Here is a 24,459-nt window from a genome sequence, read left to right on the forward strand (position 1 = left end):
GGGATACACTGGAATGAAAATTTGTGAAAGAGGAATCATGAAGCATATTTATGAGAGATTGGTGCAAATGTAAATTACTTCTGTTTGGCACACACTCATCCACTCAAACACAACAGAGTGCAACTAAATCCCATTGTAAAGGGATTCAAAATGGGCAACTGGTACAAAATGTGGTCCATACTATTCGAAAAGGATTATGACTTTGACATATATTGATGTCTAGGAAAAGGCAATTCTGACATCGGGGTCTAAGCGTTTTCAAAAACATTTGATAGAAATGTTCTACTTTTTAAAAAATTGAAATCTATAGAATATGTCTTTATATACATAGGTGAGGCAGTTTCCCTTATTCCAAGCAGAGACATACCATGTATGCGCTAAAAAAAATTCATAAGCAAATATCAAAATACTTGCATAGAAAATATGGACCTTACTGGCAACAACCAGTGAAACACGCCATTTCGAGATTTTCACCGACAAAGTTCGGTAACAGTAATGAATAATGTACACTCATTTTGTGTCTATTTTGTTACTTCCTTTATTAAAAGGAACAGTTCTCTAAGGTGTAACGTGAATTTAGTACATAATTCAATGAAGCATGAAGCAGTTCCACTTTGCAACCGAATATCAGAAATTTGATTTCCGATTCCGATCGAGGTGTTGACTGGGAATGACGTACATTTAATTCAATATACACATGTAACATCAAGCATTTTTTAATATCACATTAAAACACTTATACAATGTTGTAGAGTTATATTTTTGTAAATTTTCTTTAACAATACAATTTATCTTATTTCAAATTGAATTATCTTCCTTAGACAGTGGTAAATACATGATAAGATAGATTATTACATACAGACAGACAGACAAAGTCACATGACCCCAAAATCTATAGGTCTCTTTCTCGTATTGTAAATTATTTCTGTACAAAATTTGAAAACTGTTTGAGTTATCGTGTCACAAAGACGTGTCATGCGGGGCCCTAAATATTGCTACTTGTGGTCACCCTCACAATATTTGAATGAATCCATAATATGATTGCTCAGCACTGAATGACTCAAGTTCAAAAGGTGCAAAATCATTGGACAATATTACTACTTCTTCACCGGAAATTTAAGGTTTCGATTGGTTGACTCGTTAATTTAAGGTTTCAATTGGTTGACTTGTTTGAACTCGGAGGCTAATAGCTGGTGAAAACTAATCTGATCTACTGAAACGGACGATCAACATTCATTCTAATATTGTGAGGGTGACCACAAGTAGCTATATTAATCTGATCTTCTGAAACGGACGATCAACATTCATTCAAATATTGTGAGGGTGACCACAAGTAGCTATATTTTAAACGGTAATTCTAAGTTGGACTGAAACGGATGACGGATGCATAAAATCTAACGTAATGAAGGAAAATTGCATGGAGAAAATGGTGTAGGGTTAACGACGGCGACTCAATTCTCGGAAGTTAGACTTATTATTTTTAAGTTTCAGTGACGTCAGTTAAACGATTTAAGTATTTCAAAACAGAAAAATATTCTGGCTTTCAAATGGGAAAACTTTCTAAGCATTATCACGATTGATACCGAAGTTTTGAGAGTTTGAAGCAGCAACCGAGATTTTATGGCTGCTTTGTTAGCTCCCTTCACACTATATACTATATATACCAGTTTGCTCAGATTGTGTGAAAACCCTGTAGAGCAAAAACTTATTGCTTTGCTTGTCTTGTCAGTCAACTACCAACTTCTCTTCCAGCTGCCCCCTACTCCGACAAACTATGCTACCTGCCCGTAGGTCACTCAATCTGTATTTTTGCACGTTGTAATCTGAATTCATAACATTTTGGCTTTAAATGAAATCCTGTTTTCGTGTTTTTATTCTTCAAACTTCAAAGAAAGATTACCCATGCTTTCGTGTATATAAATTTTCCACCACCAACCCCCCCCCCCCCAAAAAAAAATATAATAATAATATATGCTTCTGTTAATTGAAAAAAATAATAATGAAAAAACCAGTTATTATCTCAATCCTTAAATTTAATAGAATATAAACAGAATACGTTTCATTTTAGACACAGAAGAACGGCCTTTCGTTTGTACAAATGATGTCGTCTATGCCCCCGCTCGGACACCAAGAGGCCATGCTGAGATCGACACCCAGACATCCAGTGTCTTCGTATGGCTGATTGTTACACCACCACCCCGAGGACGGGATGGATGAACCGTCGAACCACTCATAGGATTTAGGTCCTACCCATCGGGAGTACACATGGATCCATTCTGTAACGGAATCATCAGTTTTATCATCTACGACATTATCAAACACGAACTCTATGTAGGTACATATAGATATTGTGGTTTTTCGTTTGCAACTAAACACAATATTCATATTGCTGTGTAACACATTTATACTTGATTAACATCTGTGACCTAGACAAGGTTCTAGATGTTCTAATTTTAGAACGATGTTTGTCAGTTCCATATAAAGGTGGCGTAATACTTGTTAAAGTTGTTTTGTCATAACACTTTATGTTCTAGAAACGAAGACTCTGGAAACGTTATTTTAGTATAAATGGGTATTAGCTGTGATTTTGTCACAAAAAATCGAATTTAGTGAAAATTGCTCTACATTATATATTCCATAAATAGCACCAGTATTTAATTATTTCAAACACTTTTTGTCCCCACCGCAACGTTTTAACGCGAAAGGGATATACCACAGGTAATTCTATCGCTTGCGGGTCGAATGTACTATATAAAAATATAGTAAATTCGACCCCAAGCGATGCAATTGCCTGTGGGATATACATATACATGTAGAAATACCGATGTTCGTGCGTCCGTCCCACTTGACTTTGTGGACCACCTCCTCCGAAACCGCTCAACGGATTTTGTTCAAATTTTAATAGGATTGTTAGTGACTATATGTAGGTGATCACATTGCGCCGGTGCACCGGCATTCTAATTCGACAAATTTTACAAAAGTTATGGGACTTTATCTTTGTACATGCTACACTATACAAACACTTTGTGGACGCAACTCCTCCGAAACTGCTCAACGGTTTTTATTAAAATTTTGTAGGATTGTTAATCACCATATGTAGTTGCTCATATTGCGCCACCATATAAGAGTTATGGGACTTTTGTACTTCAACTCTTTTTGCGGCGGTGAGGGACATGGCTATGCGTGGCAATCTCCTTAACATCGAAGTAGGCACATGAATTGAAATTTTGGTGATTAAATAATTGTCTTGCAAGACAATAATTTTTCCTTATATATTTATTAACACTAAACGCAGTTATCTAACATAGTTTTATTAGGTTTCTCTTGTTATTGTACAAAATAAATGTTCATTAATTAATACATATTCGTATGTCATTGACAGGTTTTGGGAAAAAAATGTTTGCCATCACTTTCACAGCTAGTGCCCTTTTAACGTTTATTTGAATAACTGCATCCAATTCTTGTTTTTATACGGATCACAACCCCCTAATTTTTTAGCATAAAATGTTAAACAGGAATGAATGACTCACAAGATGAAGTTTATTACAGGAGTATGATATTGATTTAAGAAGTGAATCTTATAATTCTTTTCTTGATGGCGGTATCATAGGGAATATAGAACTAAAACTTCATCAATGCGTGCATTGATGAAAAGTTTCCGTCCAATTTTCCTTATGATACATGTACCGCCATCAAGAAAAGAATCATAAGATTCATTTCTTATCATTTAGATATCTTAAAACATTGGGTCTAAATAATAAAACGTGTTTTCAAATTCATACGACTTATCAATACTCAACATGAAGTTAAAATAAGGTTTTCTATAATGTTTCAGCCAATCAGAATCGCCGTAATTTCATTTAGACAATAAAGATTTATGATTAAATGTGAGTACTTTGGTTGTCGGGTTCGAATGGGCTTTTGTATTGGTCACGTGATTAACACATATAAATAGGTAACCCTGCATTTGCGCGGCGCTCTAAGCACGCTCGCTAGATGCAGTAGTACAGTAGATACGTACAGGTAAATTTACAAAAATCTATGGCGGACAGTAACCACTGCATCACAATATAATGTACATAAACAGTTTTGGTTTGAATATATATATTTAGTTGAAAAGTATATGTTTACGTTTGTGAAACTTCATTGCATGGACCCCGAGGCCCATGTAGACATTATACAGAAAAGTCAGCTTGCGCATGCACAAGGGTATGTTTTCACCAGAACCGATCGGAACATAACTCGGCTATAATTGTGCGATGTATCCTCGCACCTAAAATTGTGATTTCTTATATAAATATAAACATTTTAAGGCAAAAATAATTGTTTGACTTTGAAAAAGCTTAGTGCTTGTAACATTCCTTGAACTTTTGATTGGACTCGATATTAATTCGCGTAAGCTATTTCCATAAAATCAAGCGATAAAGCTATAAAGTAACCAAAATCAAGCTCATTTGAGTGTTTATTACCACATCGAATTTCACTGGAAAACATTGACCACGATTGACACGCGGACGCGCCGAATACAACTAGCCGTACTACTACTTTGACCTTGAAGAACAAAAGGCGTTGTTCGGGAGATTAATCTAGTCGGGTTTGGTTTTGATCGGGTTCGGGGTTTTAAAAAAATAATAATAGCGTTGTTTATTCGTTTATGCACATGGTCACGGTGTGTGATACTTCAGCAATAAAAGTGTTTTAGAAAGCCAGAAGGATTTCGTTCTATCCATTCGACAACAAGTAGTAGCAGAGCGTGGTTTCGGAGATGGCTGGAAATGGAGAAAACACCGCTGGAGTAAGTGAAGAATCGGAAGTAAATCTACAATCGGAGAAAAGCAAAAGTGCAGACGTCGGACATGTTACAGATATTGAGGAGGCGAAACGTCAGAAAACAAAGGCTAAGTCACAATTTACACGAACCAAACATTATTTAATGAATTTGTTAGAGCAGGACTTACCAAGTCGTAGAGAGTTGTGTGATGTTAGACAAAAGTTAATTGACTTACAAGAACCGTTGATGAACCTATTGTTGTCAGCCGAGTACAAGAAAGTGAATGACATTAAAAATCTATCTAAAACAAACCAAGAAATAGACATAGTCGAGGAGTCTTTTGAAGACTGTCAGGAAAGAGTGCAAGAGTATTTAGACGCACGCAGAAGTGAACCGTCAAGTGTGGGGTCAATACACAGTTCACGAATTGGACAAGCAGAGGCAATTCGAGCTAGAGCTGAAATCATTCGTGAGGAAGTACAGAAAACAGAAGAAGTGAAGCGAATGATGGAAGACGAATTTCAAGCGAAACAAGAATAGTTGAATGTGACTATCAGGGAAGGATATAAGGAACTTGAACAAGCTGAGAATGAAGTCCAGAGAATTAATGAAGAAGTGAATGTGAAATTTGAAGATGACATTCAAGATTCAGCCAGTGTTGTGAGTGAAGGGAATGTCAGTAATCCAGAACCATATAATCAAATTTCCTATTCAACTCCAAAGCGACCCGGACAGACTGATGTGATAAATTACAAATCTACACCTTCGATTGGAAATGATTTGTGGAAACAGTTAAAGAGAGTGTCAATTCCTGTGTTTTCAGGTGACAAACGAACTTACGAGGGATGGAAAGCAGCATTCTTAGCATGTATAGATAATGCGCCAGCGACTCCAGAATATAAACTATTACAGTTAAGACAGTACTTATCTGGTGAAGCTCTCAAAACTGTGGAAAATCTCGGACATTCAGCTTCTGCTTACACAGCAGCAAAGGATCGACTTGAGAGGAAGTCAACGACGTCAAGTCATGCGTCATCTGGAAGAATTGGATTCATTCAGACCTATTCGTAATGGAAATGCAAAGGACTTGGAGAAATTCGCAGACATGCTAGACATTGCAGTTGTCAATTTGAAAGATGCAGAAAGAACAGATGAACTTGGAAATGGCTCCTTGTATGTCAAGCTACAAAAGAAAATTCCTGAAACAATGTTGTCTACATATCACAGATGGGTGTATGAAAAATAGAGAACTGAATCGGTAGAAACATTGCGAGAGTGGGTCATACAAGAGTCTGAATTCAGGACTGTAGCAAACGAGACAGTGTATGGTCTCCATGTAGATCCTAAAAACAACGTTGATGGTAGGAAAAACCAGAAAACTCAGCAAAGAGCATTCTTTGGAGATACAAAGAATCCAGTTAAATGCAAAATGTGTAACGGGCCACACGGAATTTGGTCATGTGAACAATTTAAGCGACTTGATTTAGCTCAGAAGTGGAGTTTCGTACGTCAGACCAAGTTGTGCTATCGTTGTTTGGGATCAGGTCATTATGGACGCTCATGTAAAAGAAGTCGACCTTGTAACATTGACAGTTGTGCAGAAACTCATCACAGACTTTTACACATTGAAAATCGTAATGCAAGTCAAAGCAAAGATAGAAATCAATCGTCTTCATCAGTGTTAAACCAGGGTGCTCCAGAATTCCGTACATTGTCAGAATACCAGACAGTGTTTAGGAGCTAAACCTATACAAAACAATGCTGTTCTGCCAGACAGAACTTTGACATGTCATGGAGGGGAACCGCAATTTATTGCGTTACGAACCATTCCAGTGATCGTTAAAAACGGAAAGAAGAAATTGAAAGTGAATGCACTGCTGGATGACGCCAGCACGAGAACATACATTAACATGGATGTAGCTGCAGAGTTAGGATTACAGGGAAAATTACAGAAAGTGACTGTAGGAGTTTTAAATGACAAAACAGAGACATTTGAAACAATGCCAGTGGAATTTCAATTACAAAGTGTTGATGGAAGGACTACTACTGAAGTTGAGGCCTTTACAGCAGACAAAGTTACTTGTGACATGTGTGTGTTCGACTGGCAAAAACATCATAACAAGTGGTATCATCTTTAAGAAATTCGATTTCCTAAACTCGGCAAAAGGCCCATAGTTGACATTCTAATTGGAATGGACAATAGTGACATGCACTGTGTTTACGAAGAGATTAGAGATCAATCTGGTGATCCAATAGCCAGACTTACCCCCTTAGGATGGACTTGTGTTGTAAGAATTCGTGACAGTCATGAGATCCTTAATTACACACATTATAACAGAACATACTTCATCCACAATCAGAAAAGAGAAACAGAAACGGACAAAATATTACGTAAATTCTGGGAAGTGGAGTGTTATGTCGAAGGAGAACAAACTGTTTAGTCCAGAAGAGAAAATCGCTCATGAGAAAGTGAAAGAGTCACTGAAATTCGTTGACAATCATTATGAAGTCGCAATTCCTTGGAAGGAGGAAAAGCCGAATCTACCATGTAATTACGACATGGCACTCCAACGGTTGGAGAAAACAGAAAAACGATTAGCAAGGAATCAAGAAGTGAGAGACTCTTACACAAAGACTATTGAACAATACAAGGAGAAAGGATATGTACGCAAGATCGATGGTAAGGATGACATATCTGGAAAATGGTACCTTCCAAACTTTCCTGTCATCAGACCAGATAAGACAACAACAAAAACACGGATAGTCTTTGATGCATCAGCGAAACATCAAGGTGTTTCATTGAATGACGTGATTCATTGTGGACCGAAACTCCAAAATGAACTCTTTGATGTACAGTATTACTGCGATTTAGGAGAAATTCTGTAGCGTTAGTGTGTGACATTGCAGAAATGTACCTACGAATTAAAGTTTCACCAGAAAACAGAATTTATCAGAGATTTCTCTGGCGTGATATGAAATCAGAAATAAAACCAGATGTGTATGAATTTAGCAGTTTGTTGCACAGACTCATGCAGAGAAAAACAGAGACATTTACCCGTTGGCAGCAGAAACGGTTTTGAAATCAACATACATGGATGATAGCATAGATTCTGTATCTAGCGATGAAGACGGATTGATCCTTTACAAAGAACTATCAGCAATGTGGGGACAGGCAGGCATGCATGCCCGAAAGTGGCTGTCAAATTCTGTCATTGTACTCCAGCATATTTCACCAGAAGACGTCGTCCCTGAAGTGGATCTGCATGACAACAACTTACCTTCTGTGAAAACTCTTGGTGTGTTATGGAAAGCCAAAGAAGACATTTTCACTTTCAAAGCAAGCCCACCAAATGAGGAATTTGACTATACAAAGCGGAACTTTCTAAGGAAAATTGCAATGTTGTTCGATCCTTTGGGATTTCTTGGACCATATACAATACGGGCTAAAGTGCTACTTCAAGAAATGTGGACTGCAGGTCTTGACTGGGATGACCGTTTGACTGACGAGCTTGTAGCAAAGGCGGATAAGTGGTTTAAAGAATTGACGGATTTATCTCTCATTAAGGTACCGAGATGTCTTCGCTTGTGCCAAGGAGACGTAGAGTCAATTAACCTTCACACTTTTGTCGATGCATCCCAATAAGCTTATGGAGCAGTCGTTTACCAAAGATGCATCTACAGCTATGGAAATGTGTCCGTGAAATTTGTCACAGCGAAATCTAGAGTATCGCCACTTACAGCAGTTAGTATTCCCAGACTGGAATTGATAGGTGCAGTGTTGGAGCAGAAGTTTCAAATCATTTGTAGCCAACCGTGTTGGTGAAATACAGTCTGCATCAAATCCAAAGCAGTGGTATTATGTTCCTACTGAATCGAACCCTGCTGATCTAATCTCTAAAGGAGTATCTGTATCACAGTTACAGAATGACAGTGTTTGGTGGAGTGGACCACTCTTTCTTACATTGGATGAGACACAGTGGCCAAAACAGCAGGTAGACAGACAAAACACTAACGAAGAAAAGAAGAAATCATGCAAAGAAGTTGTCGATAGTTCTCATTCATTCTTGGCTAAAACTTTTGATAGCAGAGACATTGAGAGTTATGTGAAACCTGAGAATTATTCAAGTTGGACAAGACTTGTTAGAGTTCAAGCATGGGTAAATCGTTTTATCCAAAACTGCAGATTGAAATTCAAAGATAGACTTATTGGAGAACTAAAAGCAGAAGAAATAGAAGAGATAGAAACTCAAATCATCAGGACTGCCCAGAGAAACTCATTCTACCTAGAGTACAAATTACTGAAACAAAACAAACCCTTTCAACAAAGGAACAAATTGTTGAGTTTGAATCCTGCGATGTGACGGTCGATTGAAATATGCAGAATTCTTACCGTACGATGTGAGATACCCAGTCATCCTCCGTCGAAACAATCGTGTAACAATGCTTATTGTGAAGCATTATCATGATAAAGGGAAACACATTACTGGGACCAATCATACCCTATCTATGATTTCGTCACGTTTTTGGATCATATCTGCAAGAGAAGAAATTCGGAAATGGGAGCGACAGTGTAATGAATGTTGTCGTCGCAAAGCTAGACCTGCAGAACAACTGATGGGTCCTCTACCATCTATTCGCACAAAAACAGCCATTACATGCACTTTCTCCAACAGCAATGGACTATGGTGGACCTTTCATTACTGTGCAAGGACGTGGTATTTGTGTTTATTCACTTGTGTAATGTCGAGAGCTATTCACTTAGAGGTAGCCTTTGGACTAGACACAGATTCGTTTCTCAACGCATTTTACAGGATGGTTAGCAGGAGGGGTCTACCTAAAGAGGTTATTTCAGACAATGGTACGAATTTTGTGGGTGGAAACAATGAACTTAAGGAACTCATAGCAGCACTGGACCATGAAAAAATTCAACAGTCTACAGCAAACCAAAGGGTCAAGTGGCACTTTAATCCACCACTTGCACCACACTTTGGAGGTGTACATGAAATCATGATCAAAGCAGCAAAGAGAGCTATATATGCAGTAATTGGATCAGCAGATGTTACAGATGAAGAGCTCATGACAGCGTTTGCAGGAGCTGAAGCTTTGATCAACTCCAGACCCTTGACTTACCAATCCGCGAATCCTAATGATGACGTTCCATTGACACCGAATCATTTCCTACATGGACAAGTTGGAGGCCAGTTCGCACCGGAAACCGTTGACACTACCGAATTCAACCCAAGGAAGCGTTGGAGAAGAATTCAGGAAGTTGTTCGTCACTTTTGGCACCGATGGCTGCGGGAATGGTTGCCAGGACTTAATGCGCGTAAAACATGGAGACGTGGTCACAAGGACATTCATCAGAGTGAGGTTGTACTTGTTGTGGACCCGAATCTGCCTAGGGGACATTGGCAACTCGGACGTGTGTTGGAAATTCATTCAGGGAAAGATGGGCATGTGGGAGTTGCGAGGGTTAAAGTCGGACAGAATTCGTTAGCCCGCCCTATTACTAAACTGTGTCCGTTAGAATTCAGTGACTAGATGGACCTTTTGTGAAAATGGACTGTCATTGGAACTTTTGTAATATGTATTTGTAAAAGGACTGTTTACTTGAACTTTAATATTGAAATGATTGTTTTGTGTTTAACAATATCAGATAATTTGTTGATGTTGCATCAAGGAGAGGAGAATGTTCGGGAGATTAATCTAGTCGGGTTTGGTTTTGATCGGGTTTGGGGTTTTTAAAAAAATAATAATAATAACGTTGTTTATTCGTTTATGCACATGGTCACGGTGTGTGATACTTCAGCAATAAAAGTGTTTTAGAAAGCCAGAAGGATTTCGTTCTATCCATTCGAGAACAGGCGTCATCTACTTGGCATGAGGAGTATATGTACTATGTTTGACGGTCCTAACTCCAATAGTTCGATCCGTGTACATGTATGTCTAAAAGGTTTCCTCCCGTGAGGATCCGGGTTAGAATAGGTCCTCAGTACCCCATGCTTGTCGTAAGAGGCGACTAAATGGGGAGTTCTTTCGGATGAGACCGCAAAAACCGAGGTGCTGTGTCACAGCAGGCGTGCCTCGATAAAGATCCCTCCTTGCTCAAAGGCCTTAAGCGCCGAGCATATGCCCAAATTATAAAACCATTCATTCGCAATAATGACGTCTCCATATCATTGAAATATTCTCGAGTGGGACGTTAGATAAACAATCAGTCAATCAATCTATAAGATTTTCCTATTTCAAAACTGATTATGATACTTCGATCTTGACCTTGAAAAACTACGCATCTTCCTCTCACCATAGTGATCAAATGTACCAAGTTCTAAGATCCTGAAACGCATGGTTCAATTTGCATTTTGTAAGTATGATTGCTTGAAAATATCTTTGAAAATATTTTTTTACAGAAAAGAATGTCAGTGTAGCTGAATTTGACTTACCGAAATTAAGAAGATTCATTAAACTTTGAATTTGAGTTTTATTTTTCGCTCCCATCATGATTTTGCCATCTGATTCACATCGAGCTTTTGCCTCGTGGTTGTTTAGAACACCCGTGTGGATCCAGACACATTTTTGGTACTCTGGAAACCATTCATCTCTTCCGGTGATACAGTCTGTAAGCAATAAGTGAGCAAAATCTAGAATCACGGGTAAGAGAAATATGAATTATTACAAAACAGACAAGTTGACATTTTTTACATTCAAAATTGCATAGCATTTATAAAGGACATTAATTGAGAATGGTTGCTATGTACGTTTATTGCTTAAAGATAAATGTACACACATCATTTAATGTTGGGATCGAATACTACAGTCATATTCGATTGTAAAACACGAGGTACTCGGGGATGCTTTAGATTATATAGGGAAACCTGACACAGTAGTGTAATAACATGCAATCAGAAAAGTATATTAGCTAGAAGAGTTAGATTACAGCAACAACTAAATTAATAGGGACAATAAAAGGAAATAATCAACCACTGATCTACACGGCTGACAGGTCCCATAGTTGTTCCATGCTGTTATTTGATGCTCAGTGTCAAGTTTAACGACAATTTGTTTATTTACCTGATCAAACGACTTGCTTGTAATTAAGAAAAGTAGCTATTTTGTAATATTAGTTTCTAAAATGTTGCCTGTAATGCAATTAAAGCGCCCGTGAACGCTCCCGCAAAACGAATAGCGATATTAGGAACCACAGTTTTAAAGAAAGTGCCTAAAGTTTCGAATCGCGCTCAAATAATACGAAGTAAGCTTCTGAGTTTTTTTTAGCACAACTGCGCAGGATGCTAAAACTAATTATTTACTGGTTCAATACTGATCCCATTGCTGCAAACAATTACACATCTATTACTGAACCCTATTCAGTTGAAAAAAAATTGTGTCAATTCAATTTTAAAGGGTTTGGCAGGACTATATTTGTGGCGGAAGGGTTGATTAATCAAAAAGTTCTAAATCTGCGTGATATTACAGTTTCAGTTTCATCCAATAAATCTTCTATTTTTATACTCCTATTTGTGGTGTCCGGATAGGACCATTTGCAAAAGCGTGACTGCGCGTTAGTCACAACACGTCGTCACGCCAACAAGCAACGCGCCTTCGCGCTCTCACGACAACAAGCAACGCGCCAACAAGCAACACGGCGCGAAGGTGTGTTGCTTGTTGGCGTGACGGTGAGAAGGCGCGTTGCTTGTTGGTGTGAGAACGCGAAGGCGCGTTGCTTGTTGGCGTGATGGCGCGAAGGCACGTTGCTTGTCTGCGCGAAGCTTGTTGGCGTGATGGCGCGAAGGCACGTTGCTTGTCTGCGCGAAGCTTGTTGGCGTGATGGCGCGAAGGCACGTTGCTTGTCTGCGCGAAGGCGCGTTGCTTGTCTGCGCGAAGGCGCGTTGCTTGTTGGCGTGACGGCGTGTTGTGACTAACGCACAGTCACGCTTTTGCAAATGTCCCTATCTGGACACCATACCTATACGTGTATTTCAGTTTTATAATTTATGACACAAGTAGTTAAGACATGGAACTACTTCAAATGTTGTAATTTATTAATTGGGTGATATATTTTTCCAAACAGAACACCGATTCTTATAAAGGTTTAAATCAATTTACTCGAAATTTTGTATAAAAATTCAGTATTTTCGCCATTAATTAAAAACAAGAGGCCCATGGGCCACATCGATCACCTAAGTAACCTTGGCCCATATCTAAAGATTTTCTTTGTATATTAGTATGTAAAATTTTGATCCCCTATTGTGTACCCCTGGGGGCCATGATTTGAACAAACTTGAATCTGATATATGAATAAAGGGTGTTAGCTTAAAGTTGTGACAGGAGGTAGATAGACAAACCAAGAGTTCTGTGTGTAAAATAATTCCCCAAATTTGACCAAGTTCAACAACCTCTCAATATTCAAAACGTCAAAGAAAATAAAAAAAATGTTAAGAATCAAATTCCTTGCACTATGCACATCTTCAGTTATCTACAAATATCATAGTTTCTAAATTGTGAGAGGAATTATAAGGACAAACCATGTCCTTTATTTAATATATTTCCTCAAAATGGACCAAGTTCAACAACCGATAATTTTTCTTTAAAATGTACGAAAATCAAAATCCTTGCCACATGCACATCTTCAATACCCATACAATTACTCTGTAAAATAAGAAGGTTCTCACTTCAAAACTGTGGAAGGAAAAACAGACAAATCATGTACTCTCTATGCAATAATTCCTAAAAACTGGCGTTCAATAACCTGTACTTTTCTCAAAACTTAAAGGAAATCAAAATCCTTGCCACATGCACACCTTCAATAATACCTACATGTATATAAAAACTCTGTAAATAAGAAGACCCTCACTTGAAAACTCTGGGAGGAGTTCACCGAACAAATCACATACTCTCTATGTAATAATTCCTCAAAACAGACTAAGTTTAACAACCTGTACTTTTCTTTAAAACAAAAATGAACAAAATAAAAATTCTTGTCACATGCACATCTTCAATATTCATGCAAACACTGTGTAAGACAAGATGGTCCTCACTTAAAAACTGGGGGAGGAGTTCGCCGGACAAATTATGTACCCTCCATATTAACAATAATTTTCAAATAAAGGGGCACAACTACTGCAAGAGATGTTAAAATTGCAAAATGATCTGAAATAATCCACAAAGAAGCTACATAGCAAGTGTCAACTTGATGTGTGACAGGGAAATGAAATTAGAAACAGAAAACCCTCAACAGACAGACGGACGGACGGACCGACCGAAAGACATCGCTGTACCATAATACATGTACGTCCCGTCTAAAAAAGTATTGATGATTATCCTGTCTGGTTTAGAGAAACCAAAGGACCATTGTTCCGTACTGTTATCTTACTTGCACTGCCCGGTACTTTCTGGTAGAACTGGTTCCCCATTACTGTTGTCGCTGTTTTATAGCCTCCCCCATCATATAAATCACATTCGGATGTCCATTTATTAATTCGGAACAGTTTACACGTCGCTCGGATCTCACATTCGAGTGCACATGACGAAGTTGTATGGTTCACATCCGTTTGCACAGGTACCTCAATAACACCAAAATCAGTCATGCGTGGTATGATTCTCCACATGTACAACCCGAAACATTCTAGAAAAAACATAATTGTCAGAAAATAACGACAGTAGATTTGCGCTAAATCAACATCACTGTTTCAAGACATGTCGGTAAACCCTGTAGAAGACACTTTAACGGGGTCACGTGTTAATGAATGTCGCAGAATAACAGTAATACACTTCAATCACTGTAGGACAAAGATGCGGTTTATGAATAATTCCACGGTTATTGCAAAGATCAAAGGAACACTGCGGCCATTTTTCTCCGATATACCTTTAAAACATGTAATAAATGATTATGAGGAAATTGATTCACAAAGCTTGTAACAATGTTGTCTTTGTTGGTAAGACTTATTATTACAACTGTATTTAAACGAACTTGGCATTAATTCCACTTTTGGTAATCGTACTTATACTTCAACTGCCCTTTCTAAAGATAAAATTCTTCAAAACCATGTTTAAGTTTTAGACAAATTTAATATCCCAGTCAATGGGTCGAACGAATATGAGTTACCGAACCTATACTGGATTCCTAACCTAGATAAAAACCCTTACAAACAAAGATACATTGCTGGATCCAGTAAGTGCTCTACCAAACCCTCATCCTTGCTCCTCACTAAAATATTAACAGCTGTGAAGGAGAAACTTCAAACGTACTGTGCGACTACATATGCCACAAGTGGTGTTAATCAAATGTGGATTCTAAAAAATTCTAAAGAACTTTTAGTTTACTTGAAATCACAAAACTTTTCCCAAATCAATAACATCAACAGTTTACATCAACACTTTACACGACCATTCCTCACGATAAATTAAAGACTAGACTTTTTTACATCATAGGCAGTTGCTTCTTCAACAAAAATGGAAAACAGAAATATTCATATAGACTAGTGATCAGTCATCCCAAAAAATTACTTTAAACGCCACTCTGATTCCACGCACAAGCACTCTGAAGTTGAAATAAAAAATATGCTCGAGTTCCTCATTGATAATATCGTCGTGGTCTTTGGTGATCAGGTCTTCCAACAGTCTGTTGGAATTCCCATGGGCACGAATTGTGCTCCTTTGTTAGCTGACTTGTTTCTATATTCATATGAAGCAGAAGTTATTCAAAAACTTCTACGCGAGAAGAAAAAATCTCTTGCGTTTTGTCTATTAACAATAATAACTTTCATTCAGGGTCTCTACAGCCCAGTAGCTAAGTACTTCGTTACTAGCTTGAAAATACGGATGTATATTTAATTGCTGTTATAAAATTTAGAAATTCATTTCCAAATTAAGGATTATCTCCCCCATGCATAGCTCTCATCCTTAGACGATTTTGACTCCACTTTTTTGGCACGCTGTTTTTCCCTATAATAGCTCTAAAACGTCATTGTTATTTCGGATTTCAAACATTTCGGTTGAGCATCACTGAAGAGACATTATTTGTCGAAATGCGCATCTGGTGCATCAAAATTGGTACCATATAAGTTTTACATTCACATGTCGATTCGATATATCCCTATGAGCTCGAAATAAAGGACACCACAAAGTCGTCCACTTCTGCTTCATACTTACATATTATATTGAAAGTAGACATTAACGGCAAACTGACAACTCAACTGTATGAAATCATCCCGATTTCAGTTTCTCCATCGTCAACTTCCCATATTTATGTAACAATATTCCATTATCACCTGCATATGGTGTTTATGTATCTCAACTGATCCCGTGGGGACCCGGGTTAGAATAGGTCCTCAGTAACCCTTGCTTGTCGTAAGAGGCGACTAAATGAGGCAGTCCTTCGGATGAGACCGCAAAAACCGAGGTCCCGTGTCACAGGCGCTGTGAGCACAGGCCTAAATTTTATAGCCCTTCACCGGCAGTGGTGACGACACCATATGAGTGAAATATTTTCGAGAGGGACGTTAAACAATATTTAATCAATTAATCTCTCAACTGATTCGATACGCAAGAGCTTGTTGATAGCGTGTGGTCAGTTTTTAAATCTAGACAAGCTGTTGACAAACAAGTTGATGGTGCAGGGGTATCAACAGTCTCGATTGAAGTCAGCATTTCGCAAATTCTATGATCGTTATAACGATCTAGTTCGTCAATACAACCTATCATTGGGTCATATGCTGTCTGACGTGTTTAATATCGATTGTTAGGCCGTTCTTGGCACACTGATTTTGACTACGGATAACTCCGTTTACCTGATCAGGATATAGGGCTCACGGCGGGTGTGACCGGTCGACAGGGGATGCTCACTCCTCCTAGGCACCACCTCTGGTGTGTCCAGGGGACCGTGTTTGCCCAAATATCTATTTTGTATTGCTTATAGGAGTTTTGAGATTGATCACTGTTCGTTCACCTTTCACGATAGATCATGGGTTCGAGTCCCAATCATCTTATATTTCAGGCACGTTGGGATTCGGATTAGAATAAGTCCTCAGTACCCCTTTCTTGTAGTAAGCGGCTTCGGATGAGAATGTAAAAACCAAGGTCCCGTGTTACAGCGGATGTGGTACGATAAAGATCTTTCCCTGCTCATAGGCCGTAAGCGCCGAGCATAACCTAAATTCTGTAGCCCTTCACCGGCAATGGTGACGTCTCCATATGAGTGAAACAATATACAATTAATCAATCAATCTTATACTTCTTGCAGATAGTTTGATAAAGTACTCCTCGAGAAACAAGGTTCGCGTTTCAATTAGAGTTATAAAATCCAGTTTTATATTGTCATTACTATAAGACGCGGCACTCACTTGTTAATCTGCTACACCAAACTTCTTACAATAGTAAATAATACTGAGGACGAGGTATAAAACGATCTGACTACTCACCTTCAATTAATAGAATCCATTTACAAAAGAGAAACCTCCTCTGCGTCATTGCGGGTATGTTCAGTCTGGGAGAAGCAGAATAATCTATGAGGATGACTCTCACTGATCCAACCTCCGTGTTGTGGAATTCTTATCAAGGACTCTAAAAAATGCAACACAGGAACATAGTGGAATTTGAAGGCCTAAATTCCCCTTATGTTGAAATATATAAATTTGCTGTATTCATGATTAATCTGCATCAATGAATGACAAAGCAACCATGACGTGAATCTTCATTCTTCAGATTTTGATAGTGTCATCCTAATTTATTTTCTCCCCTCATAAGAGCGCATGTCAGAAACATAGCTATTTTGGGTTGTACTGTATATATGTTTTTCGTTTTATATCAGGGGAGATCATTAGGCAACTTTAATTAGTAGCAATGTATGATATATTTCCGGGTGATCTACCCTTTTTACAATGTCATTTTTACTTTTACATTATGATTAATTTGTTTTATATCAGGGGAGATCGATATCCCTACGCAATTTTGATTAGTATCAATGTATGTCATTTTGGGGGATCTCCCCTTTCACATTGTCATCACAATAAATGACAATTCACACATGTAATGTTGTTTGTGATATTGTTAGGGTCAGAGCAAACACGTTGTAGTTAATAAACATTAAACGGATATCACATAATGTCACCTTTATTCATTCGAACAATCATTATATTCTGAGGAACTTTTAACTTGCACCTTATTGATTACATGCATGCCGGAATACTCGAGTTTACCGCCGTGCACATTAAGGTGGCTACATTTACCCCCTAACAAATACATGCGTAATATGCATATGATTTTCTCAAAGTTATTGAGACAATTACAACAATGCTAAAAAGCATATCCAATTGCAAACTTGCTAGAAATATGTTCTAAAGAAATTAATCCGACTGAAAATTGCTCCAAGAAATAGAATTATGATTTTAATTCTATCAATTTTGTATATCTACTAACAGAGTGCAGTTTTAATTGTTAATGAAATCTCGGATCGAAATTTTCAGAATCAGTTCGAGTATTCATCATAATCAGAGAATACAAAAATTGCGCGGAGGGGTAATCGTACTCCACGCGACTGTAATTATTACATCAGAGTTCCACCCCAGCAGGTAGTGAGCTTTTATGTGTTAGTCATTGTGATTGATCTATCTATTAATTCAATTAACTATTTGATTTATTTTTGGACTATGGTTGCTTCTGAACTAAATTAAAAGATTCTTGTCGACTGGCTAGTACGATGTGTAAACACCCCCCCCCCCCCGAAATAAAAATTGACGTTTCAGTCCTGTTTGAGGAGCTTTTTTAAACTTCATCTGTAATGTACAACTTTATTTCATCTCTGTCTTTGAGAATTGGCTAATTTGGGAGGGGGGTTAATGGTTAATTATAATTTTAATACGTCTTAGAATTTACATTGACAACCAGATAGAGTGTGCAAATGTAACAAAACAGACAGTTGATTTTCAGTTGAGTATTTACATATAATCAATTATTCTGCCCGCAGTAAAATGGCTGAAATATTGTCGAAACGGCGTAAAACCGTAATCAATCAATCAATAATTCAGCAAGTCAAATACTTATCATTCCATGATAATATGATTTTTGCATTTGTTCCTTTTATTTCGGGAGTTAAAATTGTACGCAATACAATTTGTTTATTAAGATGTGATTTGCTACCTGTCATTGAAATAATTAGTGGAAATAATGATTAATTTTGTTTCTGTACATTGATGATTAAAATTTACAATTTACCACGTATTGAAGTCATTTCGTGTTTAACTAGCTTTAATACGAACAAAACAAAACAAAAACCATTTAAAAAATAAGCCGGAAAAAAGCGTGCACGTACAGAGTGTATGCTTACCGTCTCGTGCGGACTGTTCATAAAACGAAGTTCCATACAAACCGAGCACGGCTCCATGCAAGAATCGTTTCGTACCGTTCCGTGTAAGTTGTGTTGTAGCAGGCTTCAGGGTCTATACAGTGTGTATTTGACAAACTGACACAGCTCAGCGGAAGATATGTAATGGTTATCTTCTAGCATCCGAGTAATATTCACATTATCTAATAGATGGGCGGTCCTTCTGTCACGAGTGTGAATTTTACGAGGATGCTAGAAGATGACCGACTTGTCACATATTTCAAAAGCTTCTCATTTTACATTTATTGAACCATTCATTCAATACAATGGTAGATTGCCATATACCATCGTCGGACGATGCATGTGTATATGAAATTTAATAAGCTTTACCCGTAAAACAGAAAATTGATTATCCTTGTCAGTATCAATCACATATTGGTGGCGTCATAAATAATTTTTCAGGAATTCAATTCTATACATGTATTTGTACAAATGTTTTAAGAAAACATGTATAACACAAATATTAAAGAAGGAAAAGGATTAAAGACTTGCATTAGCAAACTCTTTATAAAATGAGAGAGAGAGAGAGAGAGAGAGAGAGAGAGAGAGAGAGAGAGAGAGAGAGAGAGAGAGAGAGAACTATTTAACATTACTGATTGATAAAACGGTCACAGGTATGTGTATATTTGTTACATAACACTTCTCGTCTGTTTCAACGGCCCAGACATCGATGGGCGCCCATCTATTTGATAATGTGAATATTACTCGGATGCTAGAAGATAACCATTGCTTCCCAAGTGAATGTCTGTCAAGTAATTTCTCATTATTTCACAAACCTTATAAAACCAAAGGATTTGGTGAACCTTCCATAAAAAAGAAATGTTGTTTCTTCCGTTTTAATGCATACTAACGAAGTTTGATTAAAGGTATTATGTACATGTATATAGTTTGCATTAAAATTCAATCAGGTTTGAAATTAAGGCACCAAAAAGAATCATTATTGTATTAGTATTAGAATTGCTTTACCGAGAAAATGAAGTGGAAAAAAATATATTGGACGTGACCAAAGAATTTTGTTTTTATTAACGAATTTCTTATTCAGGAGAAAGTGTTATTTGAAGTGTTTGATTAGGGAATCCCAAAATAATATGCAAATAGCTCATTGATCCACGTGTGTTAGAAGATAGGATCTGTAGCAGAAACTCAGTGAAACTATCATGATTTGAACATTTCCTATCGCCAAATTCTTTGATATTTCTTGGAATATTAAAGAGAAAAGGTAAATGGAAAGTACCGATCATGAAAATTATTCGAAATATTAGTCACCAACAAGAATAGTGATAGATAGGTAATCGGACTGACAATGCATAACTTAACATGCTCTCGTAGGAAATGAGTAAAAAGAAATGTTTGAAAAGTGTGTTTTGTACGTGGCTGAGTTAAGTAGTGATCATTTTCATCAGCAAAGATTAATAGAGGGCTAAGCCCTCTCACGGCCCGAAGGGCCGTGAGAGCGGAGCTCTCAAGTTCAATGTGTTTACTCATTAAAATCCGAATGGACATTTACTAATGAGGAATCTATGCTCATGCATATAAAGGAATGGCAGTGTCCAAAATAGAAAACAACAATTAAATAGTTAATGAACAACAAAAATAACCACAAGTTTGTATATATACACTGTACAGGTCACTGTAACTGTCTAGTACGGTGAATGCCGGGGCCATGGCTGGAGGGTTTGGATGGATGATTTAAACACCTCCAACGATGGTGAAATCACAACTGATTGTGGTAGAGTGTTCCAGTATTGTATTGTTCGTGGAAAGAATGAATGTTTATAAATATTGATTCGGCAGTGGGGTGGCACAAACTTCACGCAGTGACTGTTCCTTGTTCCTCGTACTGTTGCTAATGATGGTAAGTATATCGTTGGAATAGCTATCAGTTGGTTAACTACTTTATAGCGAGCGCAGCGAGCCAGCGCGTCGCACTGCGAGCTCTAATGACTAGAGCGCGGGAAATAATCCGAGCTAAATCTCAACCTCTAACAAGAATTTTTTTTTGACGCCAATCCCAAAATGGCGGATGGTTCGATTCGTAAAATAATAATAATAAAAATCTTTGAAGTATTACAAACCTTTCTTATTTGAAAGGAAAGGATGACAATCATATTCTTCCCCCTTTCTTTTTCTTTTTGAAATATTGTCTAAAGAAATGTAAACAGTCACGTCACGCTACGTCACAACACGCTCGTTGCATTTCCCGCTAAACTGGTTCCTACATTGGCGAGAAGAGCAAGACAGTAATCCTAATCAGTTTTCCTTGTTTTCAATATAAATTTTTTGAAAATGTATTCAGATATGCTGCGCTCGCCCCAACGGTCACACCATAATCATATTACATGAGTGTTGCATCGGTCCATATACGTCTCTGTTCTAGGGTGTTCCACTTCATTTCTTGTATCAATGATGTTACGCTCTCCGGCTTTTCTGGATTGTATGGCTTGTTCTTTACAAATCTTGCCGCATTACGTTGGACTTGTTCTATCTGTTTCTTTTTGTTATTTTGGATTGGGTTCCATATTGGTGTTGCGTATTCCAGTTTTGGTCTTACTAAACTATGGTATGCTCTTTCCTTAACCTTTGATGGACAATGCCGGAAATTGCGTTTCAGGAATCCCAATACACTGGAAGCTTTCTTACAGATGTTATCGATATGTATGTTATACTTCAGGTTGTCACTGAGCTCAACGCCGAGATAGGGATGGTGGTTAACTATTTCAAGTGGCTCCCCCTTCATGGTATAATTGAAGGTTCTCTTAGTTGTTTTTGTTCCGAGCTGCATGATGGCACACTTTTTAACGTTGAACTCCATTTGCCATGTATTGCTCCAGTCTACTAAAGTATTGAGGTCGTTCTGCAGGTATTCATGATCTTGATGACTAAGAACGGGTCTGTATATGACACAGTCATCTGCGAATAGTCTGATGGATGAGGTCATGTTATCAGCTATGTCGTTGATGAAGATTAGAAACAGCGTCGGACCTAGCACCGTTCCCTGGGGACATGTTCGTTTTTACTTCATCCCAATTTGCCTTTTTGTAGTTGTATACTGTTCGGTTGGTCTTTACAGACTTTGTTGGTTTGAGGGATGTCCTGATAGCTAGTATGTCGTGGTCACTCAATCCGATTGGTGGACATGTAAATACTTTTTCTACTAGGCTTGGATGTGATGTTATGAACAAGTCAAGTGTTCTTTCCTGGCGTGTTGGTAATACATTGACTTGGTCCAGTCCGTAGCAATTAAGTATAGATACGAGTTTATCACAGTGTGACTTATCTCTGGCTCCTATTGTGCTACAACCTATGGTCCAGTTGATATCGCCCAGGTTGAAGTCTCCTCCCAGGAATATTTTACACTTATTATACTTTGGTGATTCAAATATCTTAGCGATGGATGAATCCAGTTGTTCAAGTGCCTCAATTGATGATTTCGGTTCCCGATAGTAAGTCCCGATTAAGACGTCATCCTTTTTATGAGTTGTTAGTTTGATCCACTTTAATTCACATGCAGTATCAAGTTCTGGACACTCTTCACAGTCGTAGGTTGGCTTAACCATGATGATGACTCCTCCTCCACCTTTATCGATGAGGGTTTTCCTATCCTTCCTATACACTTTGTACTGATGTTCAGGGGGAATCCCATAAGGTAGAATTTCAGAGTCTAAATACGATGGGTCTAAAGCGTTTCTCCCTATAGGTAACACGTATATACATGTTTTAAAGGAAAATATAGAAAACTAATGAAAAATTAAACCATACCTATGGAACTTGAAAAGGTTGGTCCCAATGGCGTCGATTCAAATACTAGCGCGTGGACATGTATTTCTCCATTTTGAATCTCGTGTACCCAAGTTCACGTCGTTTTGAGATGTTACATGAAATCCGTAAAAGCTTGTAAATCTTATTTTCTTAATCATATATAATCACTCCTCGATTTAAAACGCGAATCATTGTACAATGCAATGTCTCCTATATTTGTGTATTTGCTAAACACCGACGCTGAATATGACGTCACAATGCACTGTTTACATCAGTTTCATAACGTTTCCCGTGTTCAATAAATAGGCGGATCAAAAATGTCTAAAGTTAAACTACTTTGATTGAGCTCTGTTCTCATACCTTAGGTGATGATATTTCGAGCTATTTTTGCCCTGTTATGGATCTAGATACTAATGCCAATATTTTTTTTGTTTCGCCCTCAAACACGGTCACGCCGTAAGACATATTAGAATCCTTCATTAGTACGAGTGTGGAGTAAGGTAATTCCATCGAAGGGACAAGATTCGCAGTCCAGGGCGAGGCTTTGCCGAGTCTAGTTTCTGTGGAAACGAGGGGTTATTTATATTCGGTCTTTCTATCCCCCTCGTTTCTGTCCAAGCCTTCATAAAGTATGTGGGAAATCAGTCGCGCTTCGGTTTGAATTTATTTCAGCTTACATTTGATGTGAATCGTTCGAAAACTTACATAAATCAATTCATGATTGATTTTGCCGCAAGGGAATACAATTGAAACCATTCAATTCCACACGAAAGCAACGATAATCGTCGTCATTTCAAACACAACAGCCTTTCGCTGTCAAATTCGCCTCCATGATAAACAATGACTTCAGCGCATGCGTCACCACATTTTGTAAAACAGCTAGAGGCCCAAGAGGGGTGAAATGAGTTACTATTAGTAAATCGCACACAAATCTAACTTTTTCCAGTTTATTTCTCATCACACGCATTGCATTGCATATCTGTGAATGGACTTATTCTTCTGAATATGAAAATAATGAATTACTGGAAACAAAATAATTAACAAAATGTAATTGGGAATAAAAAAATATTTAAAAAAGACCACTCAATGGTGCAAAGTGGGCAGTGTGTACTGCACTCCTGAAATGGGATTAAATATCATTAAAGGAACCGCATCTCATGTGTCTATTTCCCCCCTTTTATATTCATTCATTTTTATTTTCATATTTTGATATTATATTTATTCATTATACCTTCTTTTTTTTTAGGGGGGGGGGGGTACGTGTATCTTCTTATAGGGGATTTCATACCATGAATTGAAAAACAACAAATATATGACAGAACAACAAACCTGTGACAGAAGAACTTTATCTGTTTATACAGACTGTTAAACTGCAAATAAATGAAGGTGATTAATTTCAGTCCACTTAACATTTGTTGGCGGATCTCGACAAGGGGGGGGGGGGGGGGGGGTTGCACGGGCTGCAATCCTCCTTTTCATTTTAGAGTGGGAGAGAGAGAGTTTATTTGTGCGGGGAAATGACTTTTAATCGCCCACGTCTCAACAACAC

General features: G+C 37.8%; 1 protein-coding gene across 2 annotated transcripts; it reads right to left on the reverse strand.

The window, feature by feature from the left end:
* Positions 1 to 2,015: 2,015 nt before the first annotated feature.
* Positions 2,016 to 19,262, reverse strand: LOC125648377 (uncharacterized). 2 transcript variants are annotated; one of them, XM_048875404.2, is made up of 5 exons: positions 19,095 to 19,262; positions 17,191 to 17,332; positions 14,145 to 14,396; positions 11,215 to 11,388; positions 2,016 to 2,276 (listed from the first exon to the last, which is right to left on the reverse strand). In XM_048875404.2, exons 2-5 carry the CDS (start codon positions 17,237 to 17,239, stop codon positions 2,065 to 2,067), a joined length of 687 nt encoding a protein of 228 aa, XP_048731361.1. In that variant the 5' UTR covers positions 17,240 to 17,332; positions 19,095 to 19,262; the 3' UTR covers positions 2,016 to 2,064. The 2 variants fall into 2 exon arrangements, with proteins under 2 accessions (XP_048731361.1, XP_048731362.1); XM_048875405.2 differs by having other exon boundaries at positions 19,080 to 19,262.
* Positions 19,263 to 24,459: the final 5,197 nt, after the last annotated feature.

This window comes from Ostrea edulis, chromosome 6 (assembly GCF_947568905.1).
Source record: "Ostrea edulis chromosome 6, xbOstEdul1.1, whole genome shotgun sequence".
In the NCBI taxonomy this organism is placed as follows: Eukaryota; Metazoa; Mollusca; class Bivalvia; order Ostreida; family Ostreidae; genus Ostrea; species Ostrea edulis.